This window comes from Narcine bancroftii, chromosome 10 (genome assembly GCF_036971445.1).
Source record: "Narcine bancroftii isolate sNarBan1 chromosome 10, sNarBan1.hap1, whole genome shotgun sequence".
Classification (NCBI taxonomy): domain Eukaryota; kingdom Metazoa; phylum Chordata; class Chondrichthyes; order Torpediniformes; family Narcinidae; genus Narcine; species Narcine bancroftii.
The window spans coordinates 42,784,524-42,797,221 of record NC_091478.1 but is presented as its reverse complement, the minus strand read 5'-3'; the positions used below and the strand labels follow the sequence as shown (position 1 = coordinate 42,797,221).

General features: G+C 38.6%; 1 protein-coding gene across 6 annotated transcripts in view; it reads right to left on the bottom strand.

The window, feature by feature from the left end:
- Nucleotides 1-2,490: 2,490 nt before the first annotated feature.
- Nucleotides 2,491-12,698, bottom strand: part of reep3b (receptor accessory protein 3b) — an 88,046-nt gene continuing 77,838 nt past the window's right edge. For 3 of the 6 annotated variants that reach the window (XM_069900781.1, XM_069900780.1, XM_069900782.1), the window contains exons 5-7: nt 9,967-10,114; nt 8,807-8,955; nt 2,493-4,442 (exon numbers count right to left, since the gene is read on the bottom strand). In XM_069900781.1, the coding sequence (XP_069756882.1) occupies nt 4,377-4,442; nt 8,807-8,955; nt 9,967-10,114 (363 nt within the window). In that variant the 3' untranslated portion in view covers nt 2,493-4,376. Of the gene's footprint in view, nt 4,443-8,806; nt 8,956-9,966; nt 10,115-12,698 lie in introns of all 6 variants that reach the window. The other 3 variants (XM_069900778.1, XM_069900779.1, XM_069900783.1) reach the window with 2 other exon arrangements.

Sequence of the window (12,698 nt, the reverse complement as noted above, 5' to 3'; positions counted from 1 at the left end):
AATTTTGCTTATAAATTCATTTCAGAAATTTACATATTATTGCAAAGTAAAATCCCTAAATCAGATATTCACAAATCAAGATTAAAATGGGAAAAGGGCTGGGCATAACAATAGATTACGATGATTGGAGAACTTATGCAAGGATAGATAGTATGATTAAGTTTGTTAATGAGATATAGATTAGTCCATTACAATTTTATACATCAGTTGTATTTAACAACTTAGAAATTAAAGAGATACAATTTAATTTCTACAGATTTACATTTTAGATGTAAAGAAGTAGGTTTTTTTTTACATTTGACTTGGTTATGCGATAGGGTTCAGTCATTTTGGATACAACTTAATTGAACTTAAAACTTTTTCCAAAAATTCCTTACCCATTATTTTTATTAGGTAATGTTAAAATGCTCAGTTTGAAATTGAGATTGCTAATCTTAAAAACAATTTGATACACAGTCAATGGCTGTTGCAAGAAAATGTATAGCTATTACTTAAAAAAATTAGATTGATTTGGGACTGCAGAGGTGGCATCTGAAAATGAAATCTTGTATTACATTGGAAAAAAATGTACAATTTACGTGACAATTATCTTTTTTCAAAAGTATGGAGCCCTTTATCTAGAACAAATGAGTTTAAAAATTTGAATCTTGTGGCCTGTTGTGGTGGTCTTGCTCTGATCCATGGCAGTTGATTGTTTAAATCTCCTTTCTTTTGAGGTTATTAGGTGGAAGGGGTGGGTTTTGAGGGATGGTGGAAAGGGGGTTAATTTTCTAATCATATATTGGAAATTTTTAAATATTAAAAAATGTAAATCTCAGTGCCAAATTTAATAATGGGGAATATACACAAAGAAACTATACTTGAATTTCATTTCTAGCAGCAAAGGTGACAGGGGTGAAAGAAACAAGCAGCATCAGCTGTTGATAATAATGTGGGGGGCAAAAAGATAATGTCTAAACCATGAGCCCCGTTAATATGGTCACGACTACCATTATGCAACCACTTTAAGTGGCAAGAGTGTCTGGGTCACTGACCCAACCAGTGCAGCACCAGTAGTGTGGAATCTCCCAGCCTGCGCACTGTCAGGAAACTTCTGTTGGCTGTTGAGATCTTTGTGCTCCTTGATTGGCCAAGGAAGAAAGACCCTGGCACTCAGTGGGATGGTATAGGGACCAATCTATTGCAAGGCTTAATTTGTGCAAGAGAAAGCATCGAAGTAAGTGGGAACATGGAGGCTCCGATGCAGTTGCTCAGGCATTTTGTAGAGCTTCAGGTTTAATAGGTCACATTGAAGAAACTAGGTGTTGCTGATTTCATAACTTTTACTTCAAGAGCAAATTCCAGTAAATTACCAAACCAGCAACCAGAATTCCTGACCACAAGTTCACCAGTTGGAATCCTACTATAGCTGGATTTAATTTACATACAATTTCAAATCATTAAATACATTCTTTGACCATGAAGAAACTGGTCTTAAACATCTATTTGATTCACTGGTGCCTTTCAGGAAAGGAAACCTGCCACTGATAGAGTCCAAATTAATGTCACCACAGATCCACCAATACAGTTGACCTATAATTGCCTCCTCCATTTAGGGAACTAGGGATATAGAATAAACCTGAGAACTATCAGTTCTCTGGTCAATTGATTAAGTAAACACACAATGCTAGAGAAACCCAGCAGGTCAAACAGTGGACTTTATATAGCAAAGATAAAGATACATCACCAATGTTTTGGGCTTGAGCCCTTCAAAAAGGTATTAAAAAAAGTCAGTAGATGTCTGAACAAAATGGTGGGGGGAGGGGCAGGGAGGATCACGGTCCCAAAGGCAGGAGGTAATAGGTGGAGAAGGGAGGGATAGCACTGAATAGCGAGGGAAGGGGGTGGAGAGCTAAGGGAAAAGACGGAGAGGGGAAGGGGAATGGAGAGCAAGTTAGCAGAAAATGGAGAAGTCGATGTTAATGCCAGATGCTGTTCCTCCAATTTATGGATGGTTTTGGTGGGATAGTACATGAAACTATGGACAGACATGTGATTATGGAAGTGGGACCAAAAATTTAAATGGTTGGCAACTGATGCAGACAGAGCTAAGGTGCTCAGCAGTGAGCTCTTAGCCTGTGCCCAGTCTCTCCGATGTAGAGAAGGCCACAGAGAGACTGGGCACAGGCTGGGAGGTTGCTTCACTGGTCAGTGACGGGGGTCTCCCAGTTGTCAACCATTTCAATTTTGCGTCCCATTACCATACTCACATGGCCCATAGCCTTGTTTACTACCCCACTAGGACCATCCATAATAGGAGGAACAACATTTGGTTTTTCATCTGGGCACTTTCCAACCAGATGGTATAAACATCCAACTTCTCTGGTTTCTGCTTATACTCTCTATTCCCATTTCCCCTAGTCTTCTTTCCCTTTTCTCTCCATCCCTTTCCTTCTCTATTAATCCAGCCACCTCTCTCCCTTCTCCACCTATTACCTCCTGCCTTTGGGATCATGCTCCTCCACCCCTACCATTTTGTTTGGAAGCCTGCCAACATTTTTCCATACCTTGATGAAGGACTCAAGCATGAAATATTAGTTATGTATTTTTTTTCTTTGCTATATAAAGTACACTGTTTGACTTGGTGACTCTCTCCAGGATTGTGTTTTTACTTCAACTTTAGTGTTTTACTTTTTAATTTTTTTTTTTTAAAGGCTACCTCCTCTCTGGAGATCAGATCTCCCCACACAAAAGCAGTTAACCACCAAATAATCTTGGTGTATAATTATTGCATGCCAATCCAAAGGGAGAAAATGAGCAGAAGATCAGATTCTAGCTTTGATCCACCTCAGAGACACACCACATCAGTGACAGCTTCACAGGAATAGTGTTAAATTCTGATAATCTGGCATATTTTCAAATCTTTTGGATTTTATTATTATTCATTCCTCAACACTTAAACTGACAATGTTTCCCAATTAATCTAGTGATGCACAGGGGTATGTAGGACCAGATGAGTTTCAAGGGAATGCAAGAAACATCACCTGATGAATGGAAAGCCAAACCATATGCAGAACTATCAGGGATTGTCAAATAACAAATTACTGGAATTTTACTATTTGCTTTGATGTTTCACTAGTGACATCAAGGAGAAAAGTACAACAGCAAGGATTCAAATTTAAGATAATTTAGTCAAATTTCCATTCTCTTAAGAAGTCATAGGGGGTGGGCTTGATTAAACTAGTCAATGATAAGAGTGGAAATGTCCTTCAGACTGGCATCATTTGAATCCCATGGGCCAGTCATATAACATTAATCTGAATCAGAGAATGCAGAATGCCACTTCAAATAAAGTATTATGCAAGAAATTAAAATACAAAACGGCATGTGTTGGAAATATAAACAGAAAATGTTGGCAATGTTCAGATCAGGCAATATCTTGGGGGAAAAAATGCTTCAGGTCAAAGTCTTCATAACTGTACAGCAATGTACAGTGCATGCACATTTGTTATAATTAAACAAAGCCTGTAATAAGTTAGTCCTTTGCAGTATACTCCGTCTGAATTTACAAGACAATTTTCCTAACCATCAGTACAAATTAGAATAAAAGCTTAAAGTCCTACACTATTCTGTGGGCATATTGCAGCTCTGCTGCATCCTACATATCAAAATAAAGCTTAAAATGTATATTTAAGTTTGAGAATCACATACCAACATTTATCAGAACACCTAAATCCCAAGGATACCAACATCCTAGAATTCACAAGTCAATTACACAAAGTACCGTTACTGCATTGTGTTGCTCAGTACATTTTGTATAAAACAAGTAGAAAGCTAGAAAAGATTTACAAACTACACCAATAGATACAAAATACTAAATGCACCCATTAACATACAAAATGTATAAAAACATGCAATTAATGTTCAAAACCTTGCTCTCTAAATTACTAAAATATTTTGCTTTTAACATATTTAACTTTTGAACTATCTGAAACACATTTAGAGAAGGTTTTCCATACCAGTCCAGAATTACCAAATGATACTGAAAATATAGTCATTAATGTGGAGTGATGAAAGTGCATTACTTCTGACAAAAATATACTTGTGTTATTTTTAAAACCACAGCTCAAATTCAATATTTCCATGAGCTTCTTCAGTAATCAGAATTCAAGTTCTTCAAATCTTCTCAAATCTATTGGCCATCCTTTCTCCTGAATTGTCACAATATATTTGTTGAAAGATTTACTTGGTTTCCAATAAATTACCAGTCAATATTACACTTTTTCAAAGCGTCATTATCACCAAGCAGAATGAGTCAAGCCAATGTCTTGACACAACTATTTACAAATCAGACTGCACGTATTCAAGCCAGGATCAATATGAACATTCAGTGCATTTTATCCTGTGATATAACTACATTGGGACCTCTTCTTAGATCTCAACTTCAGGGATCCATATCGAACCTAGAAATCAAGATCAATATTTGATTATTTTAAGCAAAACACACAAACATTCAATTTACAACTAATGTCATTTACACACACTGAGTTTATAATTCATTTAAAGTTCATCATTAATTTCTTCCATTTAAAACTAGTCAACCATTTTTGGATCAGGTGCAGAGGAGGTGGATTGGAATGCCACCAAGGTCATAATGAGAGATACTGCCATTATTCCCCGAGAAGCAGAGTTGAAGGAATTAAACAGAAGTGTCTAAAACAATGAGAATTTTGGAGTAAATTGGACAAAAAGTATCCACTGGCAGGAGGTGGAACCAGATAACAACCAAGGATTAGCAAAAAAAAGTGAGCAACAAGGTCACTTAATACCTTAACAAGCTATAATCATCATAAATGAATTGCATGAAAGGATGATTAAATTGGCCACAAGAGTAATGAATTCATGACAAAACAAAAATTAAAAATCTACAAGGTTTGTGGGATTTGGCCAGCTTTAAGAGCCAGTCACAAGAGACACTATAGCCTTCTTGCATCTCAAAAATTACATGCAAAAGCTGAACGCCTGGGTCACCATCTAAAGTGGCATCAATTTTTCCATCTATGTGCTTGATCTTACTGAGATGCTCAGAAATGGCAAGATCATTCCCGAATATCACTTCATCAAATTTTGGAAAAATAATGGCATATCCAAACTGACAGAAGTAGACATGATGAAATACAAAATGAAAACTGGGGAACAGTTGAACTACAATTCCTTAAGCTCCCATTTGGTATCATGGCTACACTATTCTCAGCTTGCTTCGGGAAAGAACTCCATTCCATTTCTGAATACTCAATCTCTGACACATTTAGTCTGATAACCTCACATTGCACTCCAGAGCTTCCAACATGTCTTCCTTTTAACTCGTGCAGCTTCAACCCCACGACAGATGCCAGTCCCTCCAAACACATTTGCTCCTTTACCCTCACCTTTGCTCTCACTCACATCGCCCAGAATAAAGGGGTCCCCTTGCTCTCACCTTACACCCATTCTGCAATTTCCACCAACCTGATACCTTGGGAAACATTGTTCCTCCTTCCATACACTGCAGCCCACTCCAATCCGCCTTCAGATGCAGTTGTAAGAAACACAACCTCCGCTTTTCTACTTCCTCCCTCATTGTTAGTCAGAAAAGTTGAACACACTTTCCAGGCGAACCAGCATTTTACGGGTGTTTTTTCCCATTCAATGCACACAATATATACTGTGCACCAAATTGGAGAAACCAAAACTTTACAGAGCATCTTGATTCAGTCTGCAAAATGACCCTGGGCTTCCAATTGTTTGTCAATTAAAATCTCCATCCTCCTTGGACTGTGCTTTCTAGCTTCCAACACAGATCTAAAAATCAAAGTAAACTCAGAACAGCAAATCTTCTGCCAACTCTTTACAGCTTTCAAGATTCAAATTATGAATTGAACAATATCAGACAAATTTGGAATGGCTAATGATCTCACATTTTGAGCATCCAAGCTGTAATATGGAAGCCCTGTATTCTAGAGCTAGCTGTATCTCCAAGTCACACATTCCAAAATAGGTAGATGCCAGTGCTATAACTAATGTGGAAACATGCTCAGGGACACTTGCTTACGAAAACCAAAGCAAATCTAATTCAGTATCCAGTTTAGGGTCAATCCTCAAGCAGGGCGCAATTGTCAAGTGGTACTGAATTAACCCACTCACCAGTGGTCACCTCTAGATTTACCAGGACCAGACAGCCTCAGAATTCATCATATCTTTAGTATAAATGTGAACCATTTCTGAACTGAATTCCTGAGGCAAGCAGAGAGTAGCCACATATGATGTGCAGACAGCACTTGAGAGTGTGGCTTGGAGGTGTCTTGTTAAGACAGAAGTCAAAGGAAAACAAATATTAGGGTGGTTGGGAACATCTCACAGTAGAAAATTAATGCGGTTGTCAAATGTCAATTATTCAAACCTTAGGTCATAACTGTGGGGGCACGTTCAGGGCAGTGTCCTAGACCCAACCATCCTCAGCTGATCCAATGAATCCCCTTGCATCATGTGGCTAGACATGGCAGTTCCATTCGCCACACCTCAGCAATCCATTACCCCTTTACTCAGATCCCACCAAATTGGTGTTAAACAACCAGTCTTTAAAGCCAGGTTGGGTTGGATTGGAGTGTTCACACTGAACCATGAAAAGCCAGTTCAGTGCAACCTTTTACACAACCCAGCACCCCAGGTCAAAAGGAGGTAGCATCTGCAGCATTATAGCATCAGTGTCCCAGGAAGTTAGGTAAGCCTTTTACACTGGAGCCTAGGCAAAATGTATTGGCTCTGATACCTCCTACCTTGGTGGGTAAGTACCAGGATGAAAATGCCCCCTGCCCCCCCATATAGTGTTCATCATGTTCAAATACTAAGAAGGTACTTAATTACAGTCTTTCAAGGGCAGTGTAAAAGCGCCTCATGTCTGCATAGGGCATAGACAGAAACAGTACAAAAGTACCAAGGGTAAAGACCTCCAAAGATCAGCATCGTCTCTTGACATTCAATGGCATTACCACAGTCCCCTCCATCAACAATATCCCTGAGGTCATGATCAAGAAATTCAACTATATTAACCATACAAATAATGTCACTTCACAGTAGATCAAACTCTGGATGTCCTGATACGAATGTACTTCTCCCGACACCTCAAAGCCTTTGTTCCATCAACAAGTCATACTTTTTAAGCTTAATGTAAAATTCTCCACTTGCCTGGATGAGTACAGCTTCAACAATTCTCAAGACAAAGCAGGCCTTTTCATTGATACACATCTACAGCACTAAAACATTAATTACTTCCACCACCAGAGGTTGCAGTGTGTACCATTTATAAAACATCCTGACATTACCCTATTAGACAAATCCAGCAGCTCCTTTTCAATCCATAGTTTTTCTCCCCCCCTAATAAGGGGAAGTGTGTTGGAAGCACAAGAACCGTAACCTTGAAGGTTCTTCACTAGGCCGTATAGTTATCTCCTGTCCTTTATTGTCAGTGAAACATTCCAGTCCACCAGCAGTATGGAAGGTTGCAATGGTTCAAGATCATGGCTCACCCTCAAGGCTAATTATGTGAATTATTTTTAAACTTCAAGATACAGCACAAGTCTCCATTGCCCAAATACACCCACATGACCAATTAACCTTCTAACCCATACATCTCTAGAAGATGGGAGGAAGCACACATGATCATGGGTATGAACTTGCAGACAGTGGTGGATTCAAATCCAGATCACTGGTGCTGTAATAGGGTTATGCTCACTGTGGCATCCCATAAAAAGTACTGTTCTTGCCAGCAATGTCCAAATATCAATTATGGTAAAATAATCCTGCTCATTTTCCGTATTCCAAAATTTATCAACTCCAAATCACACCTGTGATAGTACAGATTCTATCACCAATATGTATATGTACATATGTACAGATGGTAGTGTAGGATGTCGGTGATTGGCTGAGAGTGTAGCCACACCTACTGGCAGGTCTTAAAGGGTTGCTCCTAGCCAGACCGGGTCATTCTGCACTAGTCGACCTACTTGTGATGTGCTCCAATCTTTTAGTTAATAAAAAGCCTTGGTTTGGATCAACAAGTCTTTGGTTCTTTCGACGCGCTCTTCAACACCAACTTCCAGAAGAATCTTAGGTCACCCTCTGAGCCTGCACCACTGCACGTGGCACCCAACTGCTCCTCCACTCCACCAGACCATAGACCATTTGCTCTTTGTCCTCCCCACTAAAGTTGCAGAGAAACTTTACCCTTGTTTGAATTCTAACTTTGCCTAGTTCTGACGAAAAGTCTTTGACTGGAAACAGCAACAGTATCTTTCTCCACAGAAACAGCATGATCCTCATGGTCCCAGCACTTTGTTGGGTGAAGTGCTGGAATTCTGAACTCCAATCTGGATTCAAAAATCATCTTCCTTGCACATAATCCCACTGTGAAGAGTATTCATTTCTCTCACTTCGTTTCTTATAACTCTTTGGAGATGATGGTTTCCCCTTCCATTCTTTTTCAACTCATCTTAAAATTGGATCCATTTAAAAATCTCATCAGTGCCTTAAACTTAATGAGATCTTTTGATCACAGCCTTTACTGTGGGAAACAATCTCAATCTGGAAAACAGCTATATATTTGCACTGCAAATATCACCCTTTTTTTTTTAAACTCAGTAAATAAGATCGAAAATTACTGCAACAAAACACTTCGAGATGGACAAAACTTGATCAAAATTTGTACACAATACTTTCAACAAAATAAAAATCAAAACAATGAGAGCAGAAAATGATTCACAGTTACAAACGGCTGAGGGAAAAAAATTACCTCTTTACGTTGACCTTTTCGTTTTAATTTAAGGCTCTGCGATCGTTGAAGCAGCTTTTGTGTGATTACCTCATCATCAGAATGAGCACCATTTTGCTCAACCTCTGATCGATCTTCACTATCCACATCATCATAATCAAACTGCTTGGCTAAAAGACAAAATGGGACATTAGTTGACATATTGATTACATCCTGCAATTACTTTCAAACTAATGTCTTTGTCATGTTAAGGAAATGTTTATTGACAACAGGTTGGGGTGGGGAGGGGGGGGGGGGAAAGGAGAGTAAGGACATACACCTAAGTAGGTGAAGCCAATTTCCATGCATTCAATGTTTAAATTCTATGAGCACCCATGCACCAACATGTAAAAGTTACACCTTTGTTCAATAGGGGGCAACACCATCTCAGTGTCAAACTATGAAGCGATCACAACAGATTCAGCTTAAAAAAAATCAAACTGAAAGTAACAGAAGAAAGTGGGGAGAGGACTGACAGTGAGTGAAGCATCACTTAATCAAGACATTATTGAGTGAACTCTGCATTAGTCATTATCAGAAAGCAGAACCAGGAGTAGGACTGACAAAAGACAAAGGAGGAAAAACCCAACACCCAACCCCAACCAACCAATTTTCCCCTGCAACCGTGTCTGCCTGTCCCGCATCGGACTTGTCAGCCACAAACGAGCCTGCAGCTGACGTGGACATTACCCCTCCATAAATCTTCGTCCGCGAAGCCAAGCCAAAGAAGAAGGGTTCCCAACCAAAACAAAACATTCACTAAACATTTCTACTTATGAATGCTGCCTGACCAAGGCACCTCACTGTTTGCTCTGCTTCTTATATTTGGGACATGTACTTTTGAGAAGATGAAAAGAATTCAGTAGCAAATAATGCTGTGATCGTGCCATCCAAACTAGTCACAAATCTTAATCAGATCCAGAAATCAAACCCAGATCTTTCTTCTGAGTATTGCCGTAGAAAGTTCAAAAATTTTACTTCACCTTAGTTACTCCTCCATTCCTCATTTCTTCCCTGCCACTCACACCAAATAAACTAGAAAATCCCTCAGGCTTCATCAGTCTAACTTCCCAGTTTAATTTTCAGATAAATACAGAGTTGCACAAAACCTGCACGACTTTTGGGAAGGTTTAATCACTTACCGAAGTCTTCCTGAGGCAAATGTTTCACCTTCTTTCTGGCACTGGCACCACCAGTTAAGGAATGGTGTCCAACCGGCTCATCACCTTGTATTGTTGTTAAGTCATGCATACTTAAGCTCCTCAGTTTCTCAGTGATTGCACCTTGACTCTGCACAGAAAGAGATCAAAGCTTTCACCTTTAATCGCAGTAATTTCTCTTTAAAATTCTTTATGCATCAATTGCCAGAAATAGTCGTCCTTATCCTCGATGGGATATGATGGGCATCAAGCAGGAGAAACTTGAGAAGGGCCATTTTTATTTCCTATTCTCTTTGGAGTCAGTGTTGATGGAGGATGACAATCTCAAACCAAAGGGAGGTAACAAATAGGATTAGCAATTCCTGATGTAGTCAAGGATCACTGTCTTTTATACATATACCAGAATCTTTTGGAAAAAGAGACAGAAATGAGATGTTTTGGCCACCCTAGTCAAATACCCAACTCTATCACCCACATTTCAGTGGTGCAGAATAAACTGAATGGACAAAGGGATAAACCACCACTGACTCAACATGCATCAAGAGTTCATCACTTCCTTCAACAATTAGAAACCCTATGGAGATGCATTCATCCTGGCTAATAAATACCATTTCAGGAATTTCTTGTGAATTGTCTGACAAAATATAGAACTGTGGAATTTAAAACAAAGTCAACAGGAAACACCCTTCTCCACCACTGCCCCACCCCACACTCCATAAATATTCCAAACCAGGTGTCAATATCTAATCATGAAATGGAAAGAAAGATAACCACAAGCCAAAAAAAAAAGCAGCTCATTTGCATGCAACTTTTCTTCCTTTAATGCTGTTCAGAGGATTTAAGTCCATCTAATTTTAAAAAAAGACCAGTTTTGTTACTTTTTTAATCCAGTACTAGTATTATAATTAAGGAAATAAGGAAGAACATTATACTGATCATAGAGAGCTTCAGATCAGCTTAGAATGGTTTAAATGGGAAACACCAATTTAAAATCTATCACAACATTTGTTGCTTATAACCAAATGTTTTCCACTCCGAACAATGAATTCCAAAATAGATGTTGACTACAGCTGGGTTAAGGTTTACATCAGGTCAGAAACTTATACATGTTGATAGACTGCAGCAGTAAAACATGGCCACTCCAATTGTAAGTACCATCCACAATTGCTTTAACCAACATTCTCCACCTTTCTGATAACTTTCAAATTTTCAATTTTTGGATGGATACAACTTGTATAGTTTTGAAATTCTGTTTGAAATTCCAAAATCTGTATTTAACAAAGGCTCAACTCAAATAATTAATTCTGTGATTTCCTTCAGGAAGCATGCCGTTAATAGCTTTAAAAGCCAACCATACAATTATATTTGATTGGAATCATCCTAGAGCAATGTCAATTAGTGCCAATCACTCAGTTCTTTAAAAAAATAACTACAGTGGTTATCCATTTACACTAATGGTCTAATTACCTCAACTCGACTGGGCCAGTACAACAGCAGAAAGCTGAATTAAATTCCTGCAAGACAGTTTGCAAGTACATAGGCAAGAGAAAGCAATATCAAAGTTAGAATTAAGACAGAGGGTAAACAGGTCAGCCAACAATTTAACATTTCAATAAAACTCAAATGCAGAATTAAAATTCAATGGCTTTAAACCAGATTCTTAAATGTGTATCAATTCCTGGAGTATTAAGAGGTTTAATAAAGATTCAATATTTAAAAATGTAAAAGTAATATTAAAAGAATTAAGAAAACTATTTGGGGTAAAAGGAGAGTTTAAGAAGGATGTTCACAAAAATTTTTTTCTACCCATTTTCATTTTTTTTGCCTTCAATTTTAACAATGATTATCTGTACAACATTTAATAAACAAGGGAGTGTGCATTTTTCCTTCATCTTGCATCAGACGTGCCTCCAGGCAGGAGTGAAACGGTATGCATTTTCCCTTGCATGCTCATACCAACAAAATGAAAGCAGTTAGATTATATGCTGCTGACCACCAAAAAAATGTTACAAAACCTGGGATTTAATGTCAGAGCCATGCAGCATGGAAACAGGCCAATCTGCCCAACTTGCCCACACTGACGAAAATGTCTTGCCTGCCTGCATTTGGCCCATATTCTTCCAAACCTATCCCATTTGTTTTTTTAATGAAACGTTGCAATACAGGAGTACCTACCTGAGACACCTCCTCCAGCAGCCTGTTCAAAACACCCACCACCCTGTGTTAAATGTTATCCCCAAGGCTCTTTTTGAATGTCTCCCTACTTCTCACCTTAAATCCCCATCTTCTAGTTACCGATTCACCCACTCTGGTAAAAAGGCTGTGCATTCTCCTAATTAATCCTCTCATGAATTTTTTTTCAGCCTCTTTATGAGATCACCTCTCAATCCTTCTGCACGCCAAGGAATAAAGCCCCACCTCCTCAACCTCTCTAAAGCTCAGGGCTCAAGTCTTCTTTGCATCCTCTCCAGCTTGATAACTTTTCTATAGCACAGTAATCAAAACTGAACACAAGATTCAAAATGGGACCTCACCAACTTCTTGTCTAACTGCATCATAACCTCCAAACTTTCATACTCAGTCTGATAATGGCTAATGTGCCAAAATCCTTTTTGACCACCCTAACTACCTGTGACACCATTTTACAAGGGTGTCACAAGAATTTTACAAGAATATGTGTCCATATTCCGAGATACATCTGCTCTAAATACTTC